Here is a 27,391-nt window from a genome sequence, read left to right as displayed (position 1 = left end):
TTATTTTTTTAGCTATACACTTACCATTTGAACTCTGTGTAAACCCAGGCAATGGAGATGGGCTGTTCATCCCAGGAAGAAGAACTGGAGGAAGGCCAGGTAGCCCTTGGTAAGACGTTGGCAGATTGAGACCATGAAGAGGACTGTTCTCCATTATACTTGACTGCTGAACAGATAAACCCAAAACATCTGTGGCCTTTTTGATACGATCCAGTTCATGCTGTGCCATCAGTTGCCGCACAGTTGTAGGAGCCAAGTAATCCTTTTCACGGTCAAGCTGACTTCCTATAGTTTCTCTCACTTTGTTAATATGTTGCTTTGAAAAAATGTGATCTCGAATGGACAGTCGTGCTGAATATTTCACCCCACAAAGAGAACACTCTAGTTTTGTTCCATCTGGCCCAGTTTGGTTAATCATGAATGGCTTCCCTATGTTTATTTTAAATTTCTTTTCTTTTGCCCGTGCATTTTGAAACCAAACTTGAACAACACGTTTGGGAAGACCAATCTCATTGCCCAAAATTTCACATTCTTGCATTGTTGGAGTTCTATAATCACAAAAGCAAGCTTTAAGAACCTTAAGTTGAACATTACTCATTTGAGTTCTAAATCTTTTATGACCTGGTCGATCATTATTTTTGGTTTTAAAAGGATTGTTACTACCAAATGAATTTGGTGAGCTGGGATCTGCTATACTTGATGTTTCACTACGGTCGGCATTGTCCTCAAATTCATCAGTCATATATATGCTTTGGTCTTGATCACTTTCTCTGTCTATGTTATTATGTGATGTATTTGTTAAAGAGAAGAAGAAACTCTCATCACAGCTATCTACCATGTGAGTAGTTTCTGTTTTTGGCAAACTGTCATTTATGTGCATTTTTGGCTCTTTGGGAGTTTTTACATCTTTAGTACTACCAGTGGTGCTTTCCCCATCATTGTTTCCCTCATCTCCTGTTGTAGCATCACTGATCGCCGTGTTAATTGATGATGTTTCATCAAAGTCATTTTTGCTTTGATCAAATCTTTCCGCGGGGGGGGCATTCAAGTTTTCTAAGTCCTCATTGCATTCTGCCCTAAAAGATGATGGGCTTAAAAGATTCTTCGGCGACAGCTCAGCATTTTTGCTAACAGGTGTAGAAACAGTAGAGGGCAAATCATTTTCACTTAGCTGATCATTTTTTTGTACTTGGGGATAATCAAAATACATATATTTGTTTGGACTTTCACCACCATCGTCCATTGTATTCAGAGGACTTGGTGGCAAACTATAACCAGCTTGCTTTCCCTCATTCCAGTGCCGAGATCTTATGTGACTTTCTAAGGCTGACTTTGCTTTAAATAGAGCACGGCAAAACGGACACCTTTTATGGGACTGGGCAGGTCCTACAGCCCTAAATTGACCTTTTCTTTCTCTGGCTCTTGTATTTTGAAACCAGACTTGTACCACTCTTTTTTTCAGGCCCACTTCTCTTGCAATATGGTCAAGCATCTTTCTAGTTGGATTAGAATCTAGTAAATACTTCTCATACAATATTTCTAGTTGTTCAGGAGTAATTGTAGTCCTTAATCGCTTATCCCGATGTTGGTCCTCACCACTATTGCCCCCCTCCTTCTCGCTGCAGTTATTATCATCTTTGTCATCTAGCTTTCTTTTCAAAGATGCAGAAACTGGTGTGGCTCCATGTGGTGCCCCCGGTTGTGGTGGCAAGTGTGACATGGAACCTCCAAGTAATTGTCCTGCCATCAGAGGGTTGTTAGGGTCAAAAATCATGTATGGCATATCTATTGGCCTTTCCAAGAATTGTGAATGGAGAAACTGGTTTTGGGCAGCTAAAAAATGCATGTGTTGGTGCTCCTGCCACAACTCTAGTGTTGGAAAAGCAACTGTGCACTGATCACATTGGTACTGTAGCAACTGAGGAGGTAGGCTGTTTTGCAGAGAAGTCAGAGATATTTGTAATGGACTAGATGGAACAGGAGTGGTTTGGGATGCTGATGAAGGTCTTGTAATTTGTTGTCTTTGTTGTGTAACGGTTACTGAAGGTTGTGTATCAGATGATGTTGAAGTTGAATTAGACTGTGTTAATTTAAAGGCTAATGAGCTTGCAATAGCATCAATTTGCTTTGGTTTCTCAGGGTGTGTGTCAGGTTTTGGTGAAGTTTTTCCAAACTCTGGTCTGGGTGATGGAATTAAAGGGGTGCTTGAGCCAGATCCAGAGCTTACTGTGGTAGCTTTAGATGTCTCAGTCTGACTAGTATAATAGTATGTCTTTGGCATTATTTGATCTGTAGCATCCAAAGAATCTTCTGTTTGACTTTCATCTTGCAGATCATCATCTTCATCTTTATAACAAAGCTTTTTCTGATGAGTAATTAAGTCAAATATTCTAGGGAACACAACATTACATTTCTTACATTGATACTGCATGTTGCTAGTACGAATGTAACGCTCATTAGTTAGTTCTCTCTTTTCACTGTCTTTAGCTTCAGCTTGATTTTCATAACATTTTCTTGCCTTCTGACGGGCATTTTGAAACCATACAACAATAACACGTGTGCCTAAGTTGAGTACTGTAGAAAGTTGTTCAATCTCATCATCCTTTGGGTATGCATTAGTGTCAAAAAAGTCCTGTAAGACTCTAAGTTGATAGTCAGTAAACCTAGTCCTTGATGACCTTTTGCTGAAAGATGAGTCTGACCTGTGAATATCTATGGAAGGTAGTTGTGGCTCAATTCTTATATCATCAAGGACTGTTATGGGAGGATTACTGAAATTGTATGGGGAATCTTTATTTCTTTGCCGCTCCTTAAATAATGTATTACGGAACCAGTGTTTAATGACCTTCAAGGAAAGCCCTGATTTATCTGCCATCTCCTGTATTTGATCTTCATTTGGGGAATTGTTAATATCAAAGTAGGCACGTAATATTTTCAGTTGGTCATCTGTAATTCTTGTACGTGGGCGTTTAAACTGAGAATGACGCAGGAAATTCGGATCTAAACCCAACTGTTGCTGACACATCTGTGTAAGATCTGCTGACAATGCATCCATAGGAGAGAGTTGTAGTGCAAGTTGTGGTGGTAAAGCAGGATGTTGGACAGATTGCATCATAATTGGAGGGAAAAGTGGAAGGTCTAAAGAGACTGGAAGTTGAACTTGAGGTGGAGCTGGAGGTGGTGGTGGAGGAGGAGGTGGTGGTGGTGGTGGAGGAGGTGGTGTTGGAGGAGGAGCTTGCAATGGAGTTGGTGTCGAACTTGGGATTTTTACCGGTACCACAGGAGTAAGTGCTGGAGGAGGTTGTGCAGGTGGTGCAGATGGAGGAGGCGGTGGAGGAGGTGGTGGGGGTGGAGGAGTTTCTGGAGAAGATGGAGCAATTGGATAAAGTTTATCATATGCTTCTCTGTATTGACGGGCAAACTTTTCTAATTCTCCATAAGGGAAAAACTGTCCATGAACATGTTCTTGATGACTCTTTAGGATCAGAATATTTGAAAATAGCTTACTACATTCCCCACACTCTAATTTCTCATGATTTCCATTATCTCCAAGTTTATGTTTCTTCTGTACTTTCTGCCTGTTTTCATTGTATTGAATTATCAATTCAAATCCAAAGTTTTCAAGCAGAGCTTTTGCTGCATTTCCTCTAGCACCAGACGCTATTCGGGGTGGTAGAATAGTAGAATCCGATGGCTTTTGCTTCTTAACATCTTTATCTTTGGGAGTGTCATTATCATTTGAAATTTCATGCTTTGGTTTCTCCTTTTTTTCATGCACATCTTCAGAATCCTTATAAGTTAATGAATCTTTTGTTAGTTGACTTTCAACATTTGCAATGCTGCTTTGTTCCTGTTTAAGTATCCTATTGGGATGATGGTGTTTCTGTGATTGATGCTGTGACTGTACTTGATATTGCTGGGCTTGCTGTTGGGCTTGCTGTTGCAACATTTGCAGCTGAGTCTGCCCGATTTGATGTTGTGTTTGAATTTGCAGCTTTAAATCTTCAAGAAATGATCCAGCCATGCCAGGCATACCAAATGCAGCAGAGGCAGGTAGGCCCAAATCAGGATTTAGGCTAAATTCTGTGCCAGGTATGTAAAAAGGAAAAAGAAACTGAGGTTGTTGGAACTGAATAAGAGCTTCAGGAGTCATGGGAAAGTGGGGAAGAAATGCTGGGTTTAAGAAATGTGGTTGAAAGAATGCAGCTTGTTGTTGCAATTCATGCTGCAGTTGCATTTGAAGCTGTGCTGGTGACTGGGGTGGATGATGTGGAGGTTGGGTGGGAATAATTTCAGGAGCTTGCTTTTTGTTTGTTTCTTTGGCATCTGGGTGGGGTTCTTTGCAGTTAACAGCTGGCAAACTCATAGAATCTAGCATCCCTTGGTTTGGGCTGCTAACATTCCCTGGTATATTATTCCCACTAGTATTGTTACTATTAGGTTCTAGCTTGGCAGCCCTTGCCTTAGTTTGGTGAAGGACAGATCTCATATGGATTTCCAATGTAGAACTTTGGCTGTAGGCAACATTACAAATGCTGCACTTGTATGGTTTATTGTCAGTGCTGTTGTTGGTCTCTTGAGGAACTGGGCTTGATGCTTCCTGTAAAACTTTTTTAAGCTTATGCAAATGAGATACTGAATTATAATGGACCAAAAGAATGTTCTTTTGTGTGAAGGACTCTTTACATACTGTACACTTATATGGTCGTGATGGATCTAAAAATTTTTCCATAGTAAAATTTGGCCCTTTCCTAAAAGGCAAAGTCCGCTTTGGTTCAGAGCCCAAGTCATCTGGAATGGAGCTACTGTCACTCCCAACTGGGCTAGCTTTCCCTTCATGGTCCGTCTCATATTCTCGCTCATTTTCCTGCTCTAGGGAGTGTTCATCTGGAGCTATACTTTCATTTTCGGACCAGAGCTCTCCATTTACAGGTAAAGTTGCACACAGTTGCTGAAGTTCAGTCTCATTAAGCTCAGGGTGGCCAGTTTCCAAATGTTTTTTTAAAGCCAGGAATGTACGGAAGCTACGTTGGCAAAGACTACACATGGTAGCAGCCCTAATAGCATGATACTGGGAATGTATCTGAAGCTTCTGCATAGTCTTAAAAGCCAAACTACAATGGTTACAACGGTATTTATAGACGTGTCGGTCAGAAACCGAGAGCTGCTGCCTTCTTTGCTGATCATTCAGCTGTTCCGTTAGTAAGTCACATGGTTTTGCATCTTTGCTGATGTTTTTGTTCCACTCTGTGGTATCTTGTGATTCTTTGGACAAATTTTGCTCCTCTGTTTTAATTTCAATTCCTGCTTTTATATCATCTCCACCTTGAATGTTTTTTTCTTCTGTTGGACTGTCACCTAATTCAAGCAAGGAAAAAAGAATAAAATTAGCGCTAATGTATTTGTTCTCATTTGTATGTGGATAAAAGTTTTATGTGTATGACTGTTGCAAGATTTATTTTTCATGTGATCAGCAACAAAGAACAAGCATGTAATACAATAAAATTAAGAGGTAGAATCTGCTGTACAAGCTTTTATGAGCTGCGTTGTGTTAGCCATTAGAATATGGAAAAATGACACCACTAGTATCATTAGAAGACATCTGGAGACCGAAGGTCTGCAAAATAATTCATCTTCCTGCTCTCTATAGTATTTCTTACTAAACAATTTTATATTTTAGTCTGGTTTCTTCTGTTCTAAAATGCAAATATGTCCTGCATAACTTTTTAAAATAAAACCATTAACTATGAGTTTATGAAGCAATCTGTGCAATATTTAAAGGGCAATTCCACTCATAATTCCGTTAACATTATAAAAGCTATAACAAATAGTTAATTGGTTAGACCTGATCCAGAACCATAACAGTAGCATTTAGGCAATGGCCACAATTTTTGATTTTTCAATCCCTGTCACCATGGTCAGCTATCAAAGTTGTACAGACAACTATGCTGTGACTTTATGCACTTTTCTTATCTGTGATCTAGTAACTACACTAGACAGGGGGAGACAGGAACAATTGAAATGATCAATAAATATTTATATGACATTTTTCAGTTATATTACAGGTTTACAGTATTTAGTTTACTATATAGCTCCAACATATTCCACCTCGCTTTACAGACATTATCATCACTTCTTGGAGCTCACAATCTAAATTCCCTATCAGTATGTCTTTGGAGTGTGGGAAGAAACCCACAGAAAAACAGGAAGAACATACAAATTCCATGCAGACATTGTCCTTGGTTGGATTTAAACTATGGGCACCAGCGCTGCAAGGAACCAGTGCTAACCACTGAGCCACCATGACACAATGGTACATAGTACCTGTGAATGTAATTGTAACAGGGATGCTGTGCCTTTCTTTTATCACAGTTATATATATATTATCATGTCAATAAGATTTCTGGTTCTTTGCACTCACCTGTTGACTTTCCTGACAATTCATTGGTTACAGATGCCAATATCTCAGCTTCTGACTTCTCAGATGCAGCTGGTGGCAGGAGCATACTGTTTGGCATCATGACCTCTGGTACAGAAATCTAGAGAAAACAATACACCCTGATAAGCAAAAAGCTACAGTTGTAGGAATTATAATATGAATTAGGCCTAAGGCCTCTTTCCCACAAACGTGTTTCCCCCGTGGCCGTATTTCGGCCCGCATACGGCATGTCCGCAATACACCAGGCACCGGCTGTGTCACTTGAATGAGTCCGCAAATCCGAAGATGCGATGCAAAACGGAACGAAATCACGGAACGGAAACACTATGGAGTGCTTCTGTGGGGTTCCGTTCTTCCGTTCCGCAAAAAGATAGAACTTGTTCTATCTTTTTGCCGGACGTAGAGATTGCGAAACAAATTCAAGTGAATAGGGTCACGATCCGCATGTGGCTGGGCCACGTTCGGTGCCCGTGCATTGCAATTCGTTCGCAGCACGGCCACGGGGGACACGCGTTTGTGTGAAAGAGGCTTAATGCATATGGCGGTTCCTAACTTTTCACTGACTGCAGATGTCAGGGGAAACAATGATCTGACTGTTGGATTTCAACAATTGCCCAATCCTTTTATACTCAGAGCAGATAAGTTGCCACCAGAGGTGTCTGTCACTGCTTAGCCAACATCTTTCTAAATTGTAAGGACAGTCTTATTACGTAAGGATTGTAGTTAATAAAGCATTGTTTACTGCTTAAAGTTGTGGTGTATATGTATGACAGATAGCACTATGATGTATATACACAGTCAAGTCACATTATTATGAGCACCAGCTAATATCCAGAGTAATCCCCTGTGTGCAGCATGGACACCAGCTAGATGGGCTGGCAGTGACTCAATAAGGTCCTGGTAGGTTGTCACAGATATCTGGAGCCATGCTGACTGCAGTACATCCCACAGCTGCTGGAGGGTGCGTAGGGATTGGAGCCATAGAGTTAAAACGATGATTGAGGTGATCCCACAGATGCTAAATTGGGTTCAAGTCTGGGAAATTAGGGGCAGGGTTGTACTTGGAAGTCTTGGTCATGCTCTTCAACCAGTGTTGGACATTTCTAGCCATGTGACATGTTGCATTCTTACAAAACTACATATGTTTGTCACCTACAGTATAATTTTTCCCGAATCTAGCCCATATATAAGGCTATTCACACCCACTTTTTTTTTTTTGTTCCATTTAAATTCTGTAAGTATTGTCAAGTAAAGCATTACTCTTGCTGTGAAAGGCACAAAAACCTTGAGGGAAACCTAATTATAAACCTGAGGGATCAGGATTTGTTGGGATCTGTTTGAGAACTGATCTGTCAAGTCAGTCATGGATCCATTAAGAATGAAAAACATGACAGTAGTGTGAAGATAATCTAAGAAATATCATTGTTATAGTACATTTTTCAAGCAAAATAAAAATAGATTAAAAAAAGTGACTTACAGTCATGAGTAACTTTTCCACACAATCTGGAGATACACTGTGTAAATGAGTCAGATGCAACTGTAGATGCATTTTGTTGCTGAGAACATCTTGGCAAAGGGGACATGATATCACCGGTTGCACTGAATGCTGGGAGAGGATGTGCATATGGATACGATTTGGGTCCTTGCTGCTGTAGTTGCAGTAGGGACACTGATAGCACTGGGAAAGGGAAAATACAAAATATAGTGTTGAAAATACTTTTATGTAAAAAAATCAATTCAAAAGGTTTTTTCCTCCCCAAATCTCTACCTGTTCTTGAGAAATGCTATTGTCATCTGCAGTCCTTGTTCTCTTAATTGCACCATCCTCTTCTTTACTTTGCATTAGCTGCCGCTTTGCTGCTGTCGAATTCAAGACATGCTCCTTATCAGGAGTTTCCGTCCTGGAACCTAGAAAACATTAGAATACATCTATAAAAACTACACTCTATGTTACTATACACATGACAGTGAAGGACTACTCAATGCCTACACGTGGTGGCCGCTGCCATTTTGTTTTCCATCAGAATGGATTTTATAAACATTCTCCTAGCTGGAATGGTAGTCCATCCGATGCAGTAGGACATTCAATTACCTCTGTAGGCCAGTGGAAAAATGTTAGAGTAAAAAATTCTGAAATATTATCAGTTTTTGTGTGTGTGGTCATGGAAATTCAGCTCCTTGCCCGGGATATACTGGAAGTGACTTTTTATGTCTAGTAACTGTTAGTAGACTCAATAAACAGGTTTAGAAATGTACTCCTCTCCTGTGTTTGGATAACCCTAGGTTGCCTTGAAAGATTAATCAATAACAGCATTTCAGCTGGAATTTTGATATTCTAAAAAAAAAAAAAAAAAAGAAAGGCTTCTCCTCATCTGCTATTTAAATTCTTTTCTTGTCAAATGTTACAAAACAATAAAGTTTTGTTGTTTTTGCAAAGCCCCGCAAAGCCTCTATGCAAACGGGGTGGGGGGGAAATATCCTCTTAATAATGGTGCACTTACTTACGTAGAGAAATACAATTTTATCTCCATCTCTCTTTTCGCCTTGAATACTATCAGTCCGAGGGGCTGTAAACGCTTGCGTTGCGATTATCTTATCTCTTAAGACTGCAAACATTTTATTGTCCTATTTTGCTGCTCGACTATAGTTAATTTCAATATTATCATGTAAACAGTGAGTTTAATGGGATCCCGGAGCCTGCAGTATAATGTGGCTACGACTTGCATACATCAAAGAGAAGGTCGCAATTCTAATTTTCCTGTCCATCAGAAAATTCTTTCCAGCGTCAATTTGCCAGATAATCTCTTCTGCTAGGCTGGATATTACAAGAGCATTGGATAGGCATGTCACATACATCTTACGACAAATACAGAACCTCATTTACCAGCCATTCCAATCTCATCACAGAGCAGCATCATCTGACCTTTTTTTCCCCTTCTGTTTATTATGAGTATTTCTAATTTTAACTTTCAATTTTCACCATCTTCCAGTCAATTTGCAACTAAATTATTTCCAGGATGAGGACACTATCACTGGACAACTGGGTGCAAAATGCATCTTGAGATGTACTGTTGCTAAGCTATTGATTGCTATCAGTCCCTACATAAATATATAGGCCATTGGTAATCTGACTGCATGAAGATACAACTTGATTTTCTTTGCTCCACGCAAGATGCAACTAAATGGACAAGATGATCTTGATTGCACAATAGCCTATTTTTAATTTAGAAATGTGTTAGCGAAGCTAAAGGGCGGACACATGTGTGGAGGGTTTATATGTGGGGCAATGAAAAAGGAGAAAATGGGCTGTATGGAGGGGGCATTTATATTGTCACAATTCAACACAATGCCATTTTTATTTCACGTTAAAAACAAAAGGCAAAGGTCCCGATTGATCAAGAACGGTGTCTGCCACAAAGGTGTTGATGGGGCCTGCACTGCCAAAGTAGACATATAATTTATGACGAGGTGTAGGCCTAATCATAAATGATATCCTTCCTCTGGCAGTCCATGAGCCGAAATGAAATCTATGGCCACTTGGAGCTGTCGTAGATTGCAGTAAATATTTAGGCCTGTGGCTTTGGAAATAATGAATTTTCCCCAATGTATCTAGCAGAAGAGAGGGGTCACCATAGTAAAAATCAACAGGTGTATCCATTACAGTACTGGATGGTCTTTGAATCATTGTGTCGGGCATCACCCCCTCATGACGTGTGCTCGGCATAACACAGGGAATATGTTTTCTTCTGCAAAATGTCTTTAAAGGTAACCTGTCTTCATCAAAATACAGTTAATTCTACAAGCATCATGCTGTAGAGCATGAGGGGTCATGTGGGAGGTCCTATTCCTTCCTATGTGAATATGAATACACAGATAACTTTAAGTCACTAGTTAGGCCCGCCCACATGACTCCTTAGATCAGAACAAGCAGAGATTTAGATGAATAAAAAACAAGATTTACAGAATCTTTGCCCATAAACCTATATATAAATCTGCTCAGCTCCTCCTGCTCTATAACATGCTGCCAGCATATTGCACTTTAATGGCAAGTCCCATTCAACACTTTTTTGTTGGATGCTACAAGAACCAGTATTAGAGTTTTCATTTACATAGCAGGAGGAGATAAACCATGAAGCATTGCGTGGTGGTCATAAAGTGTCAGGAGCAGACCAGAAGAAGCCCCTAAATGACAAAATTAGAGAACCTTAGGTAAGTAAAGTATTGGGAGAAGAGTGGTGCTTAGGCCCAGTTTTCTTTAAAGAAAGGAATACTTAGTAACTTCCTCAGAAATGTATAAAGTTGGGGTACTAACTCTTGGAACTGCATGAACTGCTGGTCTGTACAGGTAACCGTGTCTGGTCTTGAAAATCACTCAAAATAGGCCTGAGCTGTAGTATCGGTAAAAGCCACAGTCCCTATATTAATATTTAACTGGAACGTAGGACATTTTTATGAAATCTGGTCTACTTTTTCAAAAATGTTCTTTTTCTCCCCTACACTCCCCTAGACTAGAACTGTTATTTCTACTTTACACAATTGAAACAGGTTCTTCTAAGAATGATCCCTCAAAATCTATCTAATATCTAAGAAGGCTAACATTTAATGTTAAACATAGCGGACCTACAGTTCAGCACAATCCTATCCTGCTGACGATGCAGAAATTCTAACGGGATAACCAGCTCCAAATAATCATACGCCAATGTCTTTTTAACAAAGTGAAATAAATATTTTGCACATTTTGCCTAATTTTTTGGGGACTCGTTGAGCTATTCTAAACATGCCATGGCTGCCCTATTATGTGACTGTTTTTTCTATTGTTGTTCTGGCAAAGTATAACTTTTTTTAAATGGACGAAATAATAATTGTCTGCTCTAAACAAAATATATTACGCCAATGTTTCTAATGTGTCTACACCCAAAATCTATTGGAAACAAGTGGCTCAAACCGGCACATCTAGGGTTTCTACACTTTTTGTCTGACATACTTGATAAGGGGTGGGGATTATTAGAAAGGTGGTGGGCCTAAGAGGCACCATTTTGCACCAAAATTGTGCCACAATTCGGGCGTAAAAATCTATCTCAAAGTAAGTCAACCAATAGTTGGCATAGAGTCAGAGAACAGCGTCTATTCCTGCACCAGATTTATCATCCAGCCTGAGACCCTGTTTGTGATAAATCTGGCAGGGGTCTAGATAGCTTATCTAAGGTTACGCCATCTTTCCGATTAGTGAATCTGGGCCCATTGTTGAATGTTTCCTATAACAAAGCAGGGGAAATCAAAACAGCTCTGGAAGCAAATGGAGAAATACTGTGGAGTGCAAGCATTCAGCACTCATTAACAGACATTAAGTTCCTGACTTATCGAATGTGATCCAAATCCAAGTCGTGTTCTATATTCTAATTATTGATATTCACTTCTAATTAGACTTAAATGGGAGAGCGATTTCCATTGCAATAACCGAGGTTAATTTTTATCTTTTCCCCCTAATGTTTACAATCTTATTAAAATATACTCCCCTCAGCAATAACAGAAGCCTGCATTCTCCATGCAAATGTATTAATCTGGGTAAATTCCATATTAATTCTTTTGCTGCATAGAGATGTAATTTGGATTATAATTAATCGAAAGTGGCACTACATTTCGGTGACATATAAATTAGGCATTAGCGGGGTGTTTTCTGCACTGAATGAGCCGTCAACAAACAGAACTTGCATATGCTGAAGTCTCATTTTGTGCAGTAAGATCCAGCTCATAATGTAAGCAACACAGCACAACAGCTTACATGGTGTTATAAACACACGGGGACTAATCATGTGCTAATCCTCGCTTGTCTAATAGATTGAAAACAAAATAGCCACACTGCTCTCTTGCATGACATGTTGGTGCTGCGGTAATTGTGTCATATATTTTCTTGGCTGGATACAATGTAAACATAGAAGCTCTGGCAGACTCAACTAAGAAGGGCAGTTGTGATTTATAAAACTAAGTATCCCAGCCAAAACTCCAAAAAATTGTGATAATCCAGCTGCTGCAGGACTACAACCTTCAGCACGACCTGCTGCCAGGTTACACCTATTGAGGAAATAGCTTTGAAGCAGCCTGAGCTTGGCATAAGACGGTAGCTCTTTCCAGTCTTTTCTAGTAATACACTGTATAGTTCAAGGGATTCCACCAGAAAGGCATTTGTACCTATCCACAAGATAGAAAAACAAAATTGTAAAAATCCAGCACCGGTGTAAAAACAATGATTTATTTCTTCATTTAAAAATAGGCAACATGAAACAGTCTACATGTTTCCGATGATAGACATTATTACTAATGGGTAAGAATGTCATTGGTGCTGGATTTTTTTTTACAATTTTGGATTTCTATTTAACATACCGTGCACTGATAACACCTCGTACACTAAAAGCCCAGGACTACTTGATTATTGGTGAGCTGTCTGTCCTTTTTCTGTTCTTTCTATTTCTAATCCAAAAGATAGGGGATTTTTCTGATTAGTGGGGGTCTTACTGTTGGAACCCCCCCCCCTCCCTCCCTCCCTCCCTCCACCGATTGCAAGGCATCCTTCTATCAAGATACAAGAGAATTTCTTTTTCACGCCCTGTCTTATGAAACAATGAAGAATGGAGTGGAGAATAATTCCCTGTTTACCTTTTAGTAACCTTGTGTTGCTTGTGGTGAAGGGGAGTCTTTCATAGGTTCATCCTACTTAAACTGTGGTGGAGCTCCATGGTCCTCTCTATGGTTTGCACCTCCTTAGGTGGATATTCTTTCTCCTTTGGAGATCTGCTCAGAACTAATAGCTAAAGAAAGCTACTGCCTCAAATTTTGGGGAATTAGTATAGGCCCAAAGACGTAACCAAATATGGACCTGTCACTACTCCTGACATGTCTGTTTTTTAGTAAATAATTGTTTTCTGGAGCATGTATTCTCATAGCTCTATCTTGTCCACACCCCTAATAGAAGTTTATGAATAAAGGTACAACTGGGTATTACAAGTTGAGATGCCCAATCAGTAGAGTCAATGCCAGACTGTGCTTTGACACCTCCCCAACTGGTAACATCCAGTTGTAACTTTATTAATAAACTTCTATCTGGCTGGTACAAGTCATAAGAATAGATGTCACAGAATTACATGGGATAAGCACGTTGTTGCTAAGTCAGGAGAGGTGTCAGGTCCTGTTCAAGCTACCCATGCATTCTGTTAAATGTTGGCTAAAGTGTCAGATTGTGATGGGACCAGCAAACGTTCTGATGTGTATGGAGGTCTCCCTACTCTCCCTCGACAAGTGATGTCTGGGAAAGAAGGATCAGCTCAGTCTTTTAATTCTCCGGGAAGATAATTCGCCGACAGAGGTGTCAGACAGATCTCCCCATACAGAGCAAGCTGTACACATGTATGGGGAAGGTTGGGAGGTATAGCTGTCGGCCGAGAGCTACGGCTAAACATTCACTACAAAGGAGCAACACTGGGAGCAAAAAGCAAAATATGGCTGTCCTTATACAGGTGACCTGAACACATTAAAGATTTTGCATGTCCAGCCCATTATGCATGTTGGATTCCCATAGGACCATTGGTCATAGAATGATGCAATATCTATAATGATCTTTGTGATGCCCAAGTTTCCTCTCTGGTCAGCATATTTCAGATATTGTTATATCATGAGAACTGATTAAAGGAAATTATGAGATGCTGGTCTGAAGTATGGCTCTGGCCGTAAAATAAATCTACTTTCTATCTAAATATCCATTTTTAACCTGAGCCCTTTTATATATGCTACTGTCATTGAGATACAAGACAAAGACAGATGACTACCTGCTTCTAATAGGCTTCAACCTTTCTCAGCACTTCTTCTGCTTGAATGAACCCAACTGAATGTAACTAGGTATAGCGTGCAGCAAAAATAGCCAATGTAATATTCATCGCGACCATAGATTTCCATCTCATACATACAAATCATGGGTGAAGTCAGATATTTGCCAAATCAAACACAGAAAAAAGCCTGGCTATCCAAGCCAGATGCAGGCCTTGGGTTTGTTTGTGCATAAGTAAATGTCATGACACAGAGGTTTTGTTTTCAAAGACAGTAGCTTTCATTATAGGGCTTTGTCTATTCCCGGAGATCAAAATGACCCAAATCTAAATCCATTTTCAATGATATTTCCCTCTGCTTAGGCTGGATCATCTGCACATTCTTTTAGCTGGATTGTGTCTTGTGTTTTCCTAAGCAGCTGCCCCATGTAAATTCTGCTGCGGTTGGGTTAGAGCTGCTCTATTTGAGTGCTTTGTCCATACTTGATGGGGAAGGGGGGATGTAAGGTCTACGTGAATAAAGGACAACTATATGGGGCACTTATAAAAGCAGGACTATAATATATACAGTATGTTCCTCTCACAATAAACAGATTTCCCGTCCCTAAAATGTGAATAAAAATGCTATCTGTAGTGTCGACTTGGATGTAAAGGAGCAAGCAAACCGACTACCAGATAAATTAAATTAATGGATTTTAAATCCTTGCATGTGTAAAGCAATAGCTTCAACCCATTCATCTGAAGAAAACTCAATTCATTTTGAAAATTAACCTATATTTTATATGGGGTCATTGGGATCATACTAAGGGCTTATGCACACGGCTGTGCCCATATTGCGGCCCGCAATATGCGGGCGCCGGCCGTGTGCACCTCACATCACAGATGCGTACCCATTCACTTAAATAGGTCCGCAATCCGGAAGGTGTGGTACGGAAAGTAGGTGTGAAACCCCTGGTTCTGTGGGGTTCCCCTCCGTGCCTATTTTTTTTTGCAATGTGAATGGATCACAGACCCAATTCAAGTTGAATGGGTCTGGATCTGTCTGCAGAATCTGCACGGATGTTGCCAGTGCATTGCGGTCCCTAATGCACTGAACGGCCGACCAACGGCTGTGTGCATGAGCCCTAAGACTGTGTATGTTTATGTATGAGGATGCAACCCCATGATGTGTCTGCAGGGCACACCCACCTGCAGCAACCAATTGGTGCACTAGTTTTCCGCACACCCCTGAGGCCATTGGTAACCGTGGGTGAGTGTGTCTTACCTGGATTTTACCAGTCGCACCCTAAGGCCAGACCTCGTTCATATTTCCATTTTTCATGGACGGGTGCTATCCACATTATCTGTGGATAGCAAACGTACCCATTGATTTTAATGTCTTTGTTCACACATCAGTAGTTTTACACTGATCTTGATGCGGACAATGGATGCCCATTAAAGTCTATGGATCCGTGAAAAACCACTGACACAACACGGATGACATCTGTGTTAGGTCTTTTTCTCATTGATCACTAGTAGGAAATGCTCTGGAAATTAACTTTCAGCTGAGCAGTGTGGAATACAGATGACACACGGAGCAAACACGGATCCTTCGTTGACATCTTTACAGACACACGGAACACGTACAGATTGTCCACACAAATCGGACATGGAAATGTGAACGAGGCCTCATTGTTTGATCAGTGATTTTCACGATTGACTGTGAGACAAACCAGGTGCAGATCCAAAACAGGTGCAAAAGTCTTTCCATTATACCTTATCTCTGTGTAGGCTCTACTCCTGGTTTTGGCTCACAGTCACTGATGGAAATCACCGATCAAGCGCTGACTCTGTAAAAGTGGCCTAAGAGTCCTTCATGTATAGGTTAGGCTAGGTTTATACTGTGTTGTGTCTGGAAAACGTTGCTGTAGCAATGTTGTTTTCTCTATTTTCCCTTAGGTTCATGACACATATAGTCAAACATTCCCTAATAGAGTATCCTTTGGCATAGGTTTGGTCGGCACCTGTCCCTATACCACTACCTCCACTGTATTGAACAATTATTGTTTCAAATGGATCCAATGGTAGACGTTCACAACTGTATAGGTGTTCAGCTGGATACTACCGTATAAATCGAGAGTGTATATTTGGGATTTGGTGGAACGTTCCATAAGCGGTGCAAACCTATCCTAAGATGTAGGGCCTCTCACGCACCATATCTGTCAAGGTCTATAGAGTATGGCATACGGCCATTGACTTAGCTTTTAGCTTAATACCCTACAACATTGCCTAGGCTAAAACAAGAAAGATATCCCTGCCACGTTGCACCTGTACTAAAACATTGTGATATTGAAGCGTTACATCTTCATACATTTCATTTTCAAAAGTCCTTTCTACTAAATCCAACAGTCCTGACTAATTCACTTTGTGATTCTGCTTTGTGCTCCCAGGTAAACATGGAGAAAATAAAAAGGTAAACTTCGCCTGTCAGGCAAATATCACAAGAGGCTTCTTTAAGACTGAAAAGTCAAAATAAAAAAAAAGTCATTCTTTCGGTTACAAGGATAGATATTTGATTGCTAGGAGGAGGGGGAAAAAATCAACTGGTATCTAATCCTACGCTTATGAAAAATTAATATGTCATCAGAGGAATCACAAGTACAGCTAAGATTAATGAAAGGCGCTTAAAAAATTACAAGCACACAAACTGATTTGATTAAAAAATAATCTCACTGGTCGTCCTGTAATATTCCTCAACTTATCCGCATCTATCCTGTCAGATGGTTATGATTAAAAATAGGTCAGTGTGAGGCTACTGATAGGAATCACATGCAAAATGCACAAGCAATGAATAGAAGCAGGAATGTCCAGACAGTTAAAATTGAAGAGTCAGTAAAAAAAAAAACTACAGTGCTGGATGAGCCTGCAGACCCGGGGATCTCAAAGGATCCAAGGAGGAGGGAAAACATTCAATCTTACCTGAATCCTTTAATGTCTTGCCCTCGCTGCTGCTGTCTTTCTCATTTGTGCCTTTCTCCTCGGCTGGGGCTACTGCTGTAATTCTTGGAGTTTCTTCTACTTCCTCCGCTTGCTCTTCTGTAAAATAGTAAGGGAAGGGTGCATTTTAGAAACCTTTATGTGCAACAGGGTCTGGTACTAGAAATGCAAAGTGTAAACAAAAATAGGTAAATATGTAAACAAATACAAATATGGATACATCGTGTCCAATCGTCAATATACACATGATGTACCCTATAGCCATTGATTTCATAACATATTTTCCTCTTTTTTTTTTTTTTTTTTGGGCTGTCGCAGCAGTAGGGTTTTAGTATCACAAATAACAGCTTTTTTTGTTGGTCCTGCAACACTGTAACAAAAGCAAGGATACTGTTCAAGGATGCAAACTGAAAAAATAAAAAAAAACTGTATTACAGAAAGAGAGCAATGGAGGGGGATTTTCTTGGAAAACAATCATGTGCTAGGAGCTATTCTTCCCCAGCCTTATTTTTTTTAGCACTGCTTGTAATTAATAATTGAATAGCTACAGTGTTTTTATTGTTTTACCACAAGGGGAATTGCAAAGGTCATTTGATACGATGAAGGATCATCTCAAGAAATCTGCATCGCGCTCACCTCACTTATATGTTCACACCAGCCAGATTACATAGAAATCTTCACAGTAACTCAACCCTATTTAATTATTCTGTAAATCTTAGCTATGCTGCCGGTGGATTAATCTGTTTATGCAGTTAGCCTCTATGCTGGGGCTGTGTAGCACTAATCCATGAAAGACCCACTGTTCCTTTTCATCCTGTGATCATTTGTCTCTCACTGTGCTGATGTCACATTTTAATGAATTTTTAGCAATCTGAGTAATGCCAGATAACCAGGCCTGCAACTCCCCACTGCACTTCATGCTGTTTTCATTGCTGTACAAAAATAAAAATCATATTTCTCAGCTCAGGTAAAAATTACATAAATTAGGAGGCAAATGTAAACTGTGTTTCAAAGCACCAGGCTGCTCAATTTCATAAAATCTTTAACGACCATATAAATTCATAGGAAGCGAAAAGGTCAGGCATTTACTAGCTGCATTAACTATACACTATATATATATATATATATATATATATATATATATCACAGTTAACCCTCTGCTGGCTTCTCTTTCCCTACGTTAACGTTAAATTTCATAGTGCTTCCAATTTTCATTTTCGAAAAATTCTACGGTGATTGAAAGCAGATAGAGTGGACTTCTCCACGCCACATCTTTTATTAATAATGTTCTGACAGCTGAATGAGATCTCGTCTAACGTATGCAGCAGCTGAGTACAAAGGAAGATAAAAAAAAAAAAAAAAAGACAAACGACCTCCATAAGACAGAGGCAGAAAATAAACAGAGTGGAAAAGAGAAAAAAAAAAAACATGTAATAAACATGAGCAAGCAATGCAGCAAATGGAAAACGATCTACAAAACCATTGTTTTCCATCTTGTAGGCAGAGGGGTTTCTTAATAATGATTGCCTGCTACTTTACAAATCTCGGTTCGAATGAAAGGCTTTGCTTTGGGATAATTTATGTATATGTGTATTCACAGATTACCATTACTGGGTTGAAGAAAACAGTTCTTACTGTTCGAGGCCTTTATTCTTCCAGTGTTGATTGCTAATCAAACACGGCAGGCATCCTCATCACAGTTGGAAGTGACGCTGTATTTATTAAGGTGGTAGGGGGCACAGTTTGGTCTGCTGTGAGCCCTGTGATCATGACTGGAGTGGGCTGTGTTAATGCCAAGTGCACACACATGAGACACACATCCAGTGTCAGGCCCTGGGGCCGGGGGCAGCCCTTGGCAATCCCTTTTTTGTGTCTTTCTTGGAGAGGAGCTATTGTGGTGGGGTTTTTTCTTTTTTTCTTCTAGGTTTACTGACCCATTCCCTAAGGCTGGAGAATGAAGTGTCAAAGAGCTACTGACTGTCCTTATCTTCAGGGGACATGAAATTTTTAAGACTATTGTGACACATATTAATAAAACATAGCGTGCCAGGAAAGCCGCGTAGACGGAAGAAAAAGCAAATTAGAATGGTACTAAAAAGAAAATCTTATCATCTGGGTCTCATCAGACAGTTTGCAGGGTGCTCTCCCGATTTTTTTTATTTTTTTTCTGGTATGTGTTTTAAGTGTGAGAGAAATTCCCAGACATGTTCTTCTATACATCATCATAGTGTCTGACCTCAAAGTGACCCTGGCAACAGTTTGAGAAATCTCAACGTGAACAAAGACTCAGTGTCAGCAGCAGGCAAAGATTGCGGGATAGACTTTCCCCATCAACTTAATCGCAAACAGCAGTTTCTAGGCTATAACTTCATAAAGCTTCACCAAACCACAAACATATAACCTTTCAAGGTGAAGTAGCCCCCTTACCAAGGTCCCCCTCCCCCCCTTTTCAGATTTTTCTCTATCCTCTTTTATTCCCTTTGATGTAGAAAGGCAATTAGCTCTAATGTTCAAGAGCTGCAGGCCTGTTTTATGGCTTGGAAGGTGAGAGCTGTTTATTACAGGTAGACTCCAGAGGGTCACAAAGGCTTTGTATATTTTTAATCACAAGCAAAAAAAAAAATTAAAAAAAGCATAGAAAAAAAGCAACTCAAAGCATAAAACGTACCATGATTACTATTCAAATTAAATGTTTTAGCTCACAATAAATATTTCTATTGTACTCTCTAACCCTTCAGGGCAGCGAAATATGGCAGCACAGGACTAGCTCTCTTTCCTTGTTTTCTGCTGATAGTAGGAAGAATCCGCATGAAGAATCCTTATGTTCAAATTAGTCAATGCCTGTGGCAAAGAGATAAAAGTGTCTTCTCCAGGGTCATGGTGTTTGTAATCTGGATTCCTAAGATCAAGGTTCTACCTAGCAGTTCATTTTGGGCGTATGGGTGCACAAAGCGCCAGCACCGAAAGGATTAAATGGTAACAGGACTTAAAGGAGGTGTAGCCTTGGTTAAGCCAATGGTCCTTGAAATTGAAGACCTTGGTTCAAGACCAGTGGCAGCTTTTGGTGACCTAGGGCAAAACACTTTATTCCATTGTGCTCAAGAGATCAACAATTCAATTGCAAGCTCTCTGGGTCAGCCGCTCATTGTGATATATTGTTTCTAAGCAGGCAAGAATGTAGCGTGATTCCTACTTGAATGACATAATAGCCTATGCGTCAACATCGAAACATGAATAGACATTTTCAGATCAACAAGATATTTTACATATTTTTGGAAGGTTCCCATTACGCAATTTATACAGAGTTTCAGTTTTTCATGTCCCAAAATGTTTGCACATGTCCAGTTTTTGGAATGCTCACAATGAATTAACGTGAATGGGCTTAATAAGCAATCTGTTTGCATTACGGTTTTGTTAGCACCTGGTTTTATTTTACCTAAATATTTAAGGTCCCCTTTGATGTGCAGACCCCTGGTTGCACGTTATTAACATTTCCACCATCTGATCTATATAGTGAATATTCATGTGCACTTTCTGTGTTTGTGTAGGATGAAACCACTGCTGTTTTAGCACAAATCATTTCATGCATGAAAAAAGTATAATATATTACAATTTTTTTCCTGCAGAATGTGCCTTTGATGAAGGATCCTCACAGACATGTACAGTGCATAGCAGACAGATATTTATATACTCTGACACTGATCAGTAGAATACAAATCCTCCCCATATCTTCTTTATTAAACATATTTATCATGTCACCATTTTTGACACCGACTGTCACTGTGGTCATTTGATGTTAAGTTAGCAAAGTGCAGTCAACACTCATAGCCCCTTCATGATTTAAATTTCCTTCATATCAAAAATTCTTTCAAGTTTAAGCTTGCTATGTAATAACATTTACATTACTGCTACTCAGAATTTCACTACGGCTGCGTTATCAAATCTTCAGGAGTGATCGGTATCATTATAATTAAAATAAAATATTTCAAAATTCAAATACTTGTTGGTGAGACTTAATGCAATGTCCATATTTATGATCTATCGCATTGTCAACTAAGTAGAAGTATGCCAATCATTTTTATGAGACTGAGGGGTTTAGTTTCTTAGCATCACTGCTGATGGAATAAAAAGTGCTAAGGGATCCAGTACAAATGTTTAATATACACCAATCATGTGACTGGTAATTCAGCATGTCTTTCAGGGCCCATATTTGCCAGTAAATTCCACTCTTTTCCATAAGAAGTTTGATGACTTCATTTATACACTCCTCAACTTTGAAAGACCAAGAAGGACATACTGTAAGGCTCAAGGAAGTAGCAGGTGTCGCTAACTGCTGGTGATCGAATTTTCACGCAACTAGCTCCAATCCGTGTTAGTAGGAGGGGCATAAAATCCAGTTTGAAAGCAAAGCTTCTTAGCTACATGGAAATTGAAAAATTGGATCAAGTCATGTAGGATGATTGTGTGATGCCATGACATAGACACATAAAAGTGCTAGTTATTGCCACTTGTTGCAAACTGAGAGGGACAGAATCCTTGAACTGAGAGGCCTTGGTTTATCACTCCAGCAAATTGCTACATATCTATGCTGATATGTCAGCAAATTTGCATGTCCTGGTGAATGGGAGAATAATAACAAACTGGAATGAGAGCAAGAGGTGCACAGATGCAAGCATTTTCATATCAATAACATGTCTATCAATCCTGTGAGTTTCATAATTCTTGATATTGCAATTTCAATGTTGAAGAGTTTATGAGCAGCATCTATGCAGGGTAAGTGGAAAGAGATAATGTTGGTCGTATTGGATGTTACCAAACAATTCTATGTCTCACCCTTAGGCAAGCTTCATTAGTCACAATGCAGCAAGATTTTAGCATCGATATTATAGCTGCAAGTCCCGCACCACCATAGGTCTCCTGAACCAAATCTAATGGTAATATAGAAGAACTGTAGGGGTCCAGGTGTTACATTGGCAATGTGGACAAAAATGTGCCTACTATCCACAGAACCAATCATTTGAAAGAGGCTGTGCCTGGTCAGTCCCATTCACTTGAAGAGGCCTAAGAAGAGGTTTAAGTGCTTAGGGAGCTCTGAAGCCTCTTCGTACAGCGGTGTGGGTCCCTGGAATCAGGCCCTCACTGATCTGATATTGAAGACCTATCTGGAGATAGGCAATCAATATGTAAATACCTGAAAACCCCTTTAAGATGAGCTATAATATCTGTGTTCTAGTAATTCTCTATCTAAGGATAGTCTAAAAATGTAATCTTTCTTTTAAAATCTGTATTTGTACGGTCAAGGTCTCAGATGCTTCTTCAACATAGCAAAAGGCTTACTTGAGTGCCTGATTCCAAATGAAATCTTTGTGGTTGGGTGTCTTACTTTTTTGTCCTCCTACATACGTATCATTTAAGGATTATGATGGTAAACTGGCAAAAAAAATTCACCCTTTGCCAATTAGAGCTAATACCGCAGACTTAGCCATGGCCACTAGAACTAACAAGATGACTCTACTAGAAAGATTACTGTACCAACAAAGGAAATGTATTTTATGGCAAACTTACACAAATTGTATACTAGTCTATTGTAACTCTCAAAAGCTAAGGTTACGATTAACAGTAAGTGCATCACCAGTGGCAGGAAAATCATACAAATGGGATGAGTGAGCATCTTGTAGGTTTTCCTTATACTGTGGTTACCATCCCCTTCTAGTCAAGTATGTTTACAGTTCCTGGTTCTTTAACCTTGAGAATAAATGAAGGATGAATATAGCAAATTCATGTATTTCTCAGGGAAATATCTAGTGCTTTACTGCAAGGGAATAATAAAAAAAATGTCTATGTTTTACTTTCTCATGACCTAGCCTGCTGGTGGATGTTTGGGTAGTTAATGGTTTCTAATTTAATCCTGTTAATACATTGTATTTTTAGCATTATTTTCTGTACTGAATTGACTAAATTTGCTTGCATTTTAATTGCAGAAAGAATGATTAATGCATATTTTTGGACAAATCAATATAAATGAGATGTAATGACCACTGTAATGTAATATTTGCATGTTTTCTTACTTTATAAACCCTTTGATATGGTGACAAGTTCTTTTCTAGGTTATCATTAGGTTACAAATCCCCAGGACTGCAAACTCTGTTTCTTGTTCAAAAATCTCCCCACCACCTCCCCATCACCAGTTTTTTTTTCTTTTACTTAATTTCTAAAATTTTACAAGCCCTTAGATTTTAAACAGATGTACATTATGTTTGCCTGCATGAAATGTAACAGCTGATTACCTATTTTACCCGATAAATGCTGGAATGGTTTTAGAAATTGCTGCTAAAAACCTGCATGTAAAAACCATGAAAAGGGCATTAAAATCAAATTTTCATTAAAGTATACATTTATCTCCTATCCGTTAGCCCCATCAATCTAATACCTGAAAATATTGACTAAATAGGTTATAGAAAACCCCTTTTCAAATTGGGGTCTCCCAGAGACAACTAGTCATGGAGGAGCCTGGCAGCTGAACTAGCTGAAAAGGGGAACAAACCTTCATACAAATGCTCATCACATGGTATCCATAGAAATGTTTGATATAAATGGTTGCCTCTTTTCATCAATGTACTCTACTGTAGAAGACTTCTAGAGGCAAGAACCAAGTTGGATGTGGTTTTTATCTTTGGCTAATAGAATGGAATCTGGATAGTATATTTATTAAATAACACATGTCTACATTGTATCATACATGGTAAAAATGGAAAGTTGTAATGGTGGCCATACATGGGCAGATGTTTCATAGTCATTGAAACGTCTGCCCATCTTTGGACTATGATTGAAACAACAGGGATATTGCCTTCTCTTCTCTAAGAGTTATGCAATACCTCCTTGGGTAATATCGAGCATTTTTTTTTTTTTTATATAAAACTCTAAAATTCCTTCTAACAGAATAAGCCTTGTAACTTGTATGGCCAGCTTAACACAAACAACTGAACAGGTTGCATAGTTGCAAAGAGTCACACTCCTACTCAACTTCAGCTTGTCTAATGTGGTGACTGTTTTGTATGTCTCACCAGGTCATAGTATGACTTTCATTTCTATTGGTTAGCAAACCTAAATCAGAAAAAATATAAACCATAGATCTCTATTCTTCCATAAAAGAACATGAACAATGCTTCAGGCTAAGTGCGAAGTGTGATATGTACTCCTGAAAAGGAACCCATCTGGTCTACAAGTGATCTATTACGTATAGCTGTATGAGATCTTATGAAGAGCTCGTGGGACAATTGGGCATTGGCCCTTTCTTTTGTGTGGAACATCCCTCTTTGTCAGTGTGACATTGTATTGTCAACAACAGCATTTTATATTCATTATCATACACAAAGCAAAACAAAGAAAGGAGTAACATTTGGTTGCGTACATAGAGTACATTGCATCTAGATTTCACTATCTCCTTGACCATTTTTGTTCCTTTTATTTTGCTTTGTCTTCAAATGGAATAAAAGGATTGCATTAGAAATTATCATTTAATAACAAGATAGTAGATATATATTTTTCCAAATGTTTGCAATTTTTTTTCTAAAATTCCTATTTCCTACAGCCTGCAATGTTGATGGAGCTTCCTACACTTTTACTAATGCCTTATCTTTCTTGTAGTTTTGGCTTTCGGCCTCTCCATTGTTCAATGCATCCTGTTCAGCCATTATTTCTATTGGTTTCGCAGTTAGTCTCATTGAATGTATGGATTTTGTGTTTAAATGTATTGGAGGTTTAGCACTGATAAAGGGTTATTGAATGTGTTGTGAATGCCTGCTCTCCGGTGAGCCCCTCCTTCTTGTTTTCAAGAGAGCAGCGTTAAGAAACATGAACAAGCTAGCTATTATATATTGTCTTAGGAAGGTCTTCTTTGCTGTGGCCCTTAAACCTCAGTCTATGCTACAGTCTTGCTATCCACAAGTCCTTTTTCTGATCCTTTATGCATTCATTAAAAGAGACACTTTAAATACGTAACAGAAATGGGCTACTCTAAAGCAGGAGTCAATTATATTGTCTCATATACTATATTATGTTAATGTAACCCGTAATAGCGTTCCATCAGCCGTACCTTTTGCCTTGAGATTGTGGTGACAATGGTTCCTCAAGACTCTTTGTTCTTTTGAAGGTAAATAAAATGGCTACTGTATCACTTACATACAATCAATTGTTAAATCACATAGAGAACGAAGGACCATGTCTGAGCTAACAAGATGCATTAATACATGTATTATTCTTCCAGCAATATGTCTTCTTCAAATGTGCTTCCTAATGGGGGTAGAATGGTGTCATGAAGCGGTTGTAGCAACCTATACATAATAAAGTAATATCCTATAGATAGGATTTTGCTGAAGCTGATTTTTCCTTGTCTGTGGTTATTTGCTATATATACGCGGTTCATGGAATACTAATGGATATGTGTGTGTGTGTTTTTTTTTTTTTTCCAGTTGAAATTAAAAATAATTCATTCTGTAAATTTCCCAGTTTCAATTTTTCAAAATCCCTTTGCTGCCCTGGGGGAAATATTGCCCCTCAATGTAAGTGCTGGGAAATATAATTTCAGCCTCTATATGATTACATTATAAGGCTGTTGTAGTTTGCAGCATGAAATATTAACAGGCCGCGTGTGCGAGCGAAGGAAATATTGTATCGTGTTTATCACAGGATTTTCATAATTTTCCTATGCAAAATAATAAGCAATCTGTGTAACAGTCCGGCTCTGCATAGCTACATAGAAGCAGATAGGCCCTTGTGGAAGGCGGCTGGTTTTAGCCTGTAATATTTAGCTCCCTTTATAGGAAATATTATGACTGCTTGGTGCTTTAGGTGTAAAAAACATTTAATAGAGACATAGCAATAGCAATATATGTGATTTGTAACGAGCCCTATGCATAAGCTGTTTTGAGCCTAAAGTCCTTTGACTGTTTACGAGATGATAGGAAAAAAAAAAAAAACATCACAGGCATGACAGACATTTGACATGAAAAATGATGCAATACTCTGCAGTATACAGCTGGGTCAGAGTGACACATTATATTTCAAAGACAATGCAGACAAAGCCCCTCCAACTGCAATCAAGCCTCCACCCCCCTCCATCATATTAAATGCTACCTCTATCTAGCTCACAGACTCTCCCGTAATATACAGGTTTCATTATAGGGATGTGTATTTCAGTGTATAAATCTTTGATGGTGTGCAATACCAATATGCCTGCTGAAATATACTACACCCCAGTCCCAGGAGGGAAATAGAACAAGATTTAATTGCTGGGTGCTTGGACGAACCCTTTGTATTTTACCTTTTAAAAGTAATTGCTGTATATGTTAGCATATGCTGCCTTAGTTTGTATATTATATACATGTATAGTGTTTTTTTTTATGTTGCAACAAAGATGGTGTCTTTAGTGCACCCCATAGATGAGACTGATATAGCTGAGGGGCTTTTTTTATTTTCTAATTGCCCTTTCTATCCTAGCTGGTCTCTGTTTGTTTATCTGACCCTACAAACCCCAGGAGGAAAACCCTCTTCTCCGCCTCCTTCGCACAACATACATCAGAATGTCTGTGATTTTTGATGCAGACCTTATACATTTGTGAGCAACTGGACAGACTATTAATGTTCCTTTTTTTGCACTCCTATAAAACACATAAAAACACACAAAAATACCCAATCACTCAAAGCAAAGCAGCAAGCACTGCCCTGCTCTGCCGTGAAAAATACCATGCGTAAATAAATGGTGATAAATATTCCTCATTACTTTAGTGTGCCCCCCCCCCCCCAATTTACATAGGGTTGAATTATAGTGATTGTGCTATTTATCAAAGTTCTAACTTCCAGCCTGATACCACAGCCCCAGATTTATTAAACCAGAAAATAAATTACATTGGCTTCTTTGGTGCCTTGTGCATTTTTTTTGTGCATGAATTTATGAATTTTTACCTCTCGATATTATCCACAGAAAATAAGTAGCACTGTAAATAACGAGACGGTGTATGTCTTCCAAATTTTTTATTCTATTAGTACCTTTAAGTTTAACCCTTTCTACCAACATGAGAAGCATCACCGAGGTCATTTTTTTATTGTATGATGTCATAGCCAAATTGGCGATGTAATTGAAAATTGTAGGACAATGCGG

At 39.1% G+C, this 27,391-nt stretch overlaps 1 protein-coding gene across 4 annotated transcripts in view; it reads right to left on the bottom strand.

The window, feature by feature from the left end:
• Positions 1-27,391, bottom strand: part of ZFHX4 (zinc finger homeobox 4) — a 154,262-nt gene that overhangs the window by 5,100 nt on the left and 121,771 nt on the right. For all 4 annotated transcript variants that reach the window (XM_044295828.1, XM_044295827.1, XM_044295829.1 and 1 more), the window contains exons 5-9: positions 17,215-17,331; positions 8,208-8,347; positions 7,917-8,117; positions 6,422-6,539; positions 25-5,358 (exon numbers count right to left, since the gene is read on the bottom strand). In XM_044295828.1, the coding sequence (XP_044151763.1) occupies positions 25-5,358; positions 6,422-6,539; positions 7,917-8,117; positions 8,208-8,347; positions 17,215-17,331 (5,910 nt within the window). The remainder of the gene's footprint in view (positions 1-24; positions 5,359-6,421; positions 6,540-7,916; positions 8,118-8,207; positions 8,348-17,214; positions 17,332-27,391) is intronic.

This window comes from Bufo gargarizans, chromosome 5 (genome assembly GCF_014858855.1).
Source record: "Bufo gargarizans isolate SCDJY-AF-19 chromosome 5, ASM1485885v1, whole genome shotgun sequence".
In the NCBI taxonomy this organism is placed as follows: Eukaryota; Metazoa; Chordata; class Amphibia; order Anura; family Bufonidae; genus Bufo; species Bufo gargarizans.
The sequence above is the reverse complement of the archived record's forward strand: the minus strand, read 5'-3'. Positions and strand labels throughout refer to the sequence as shown.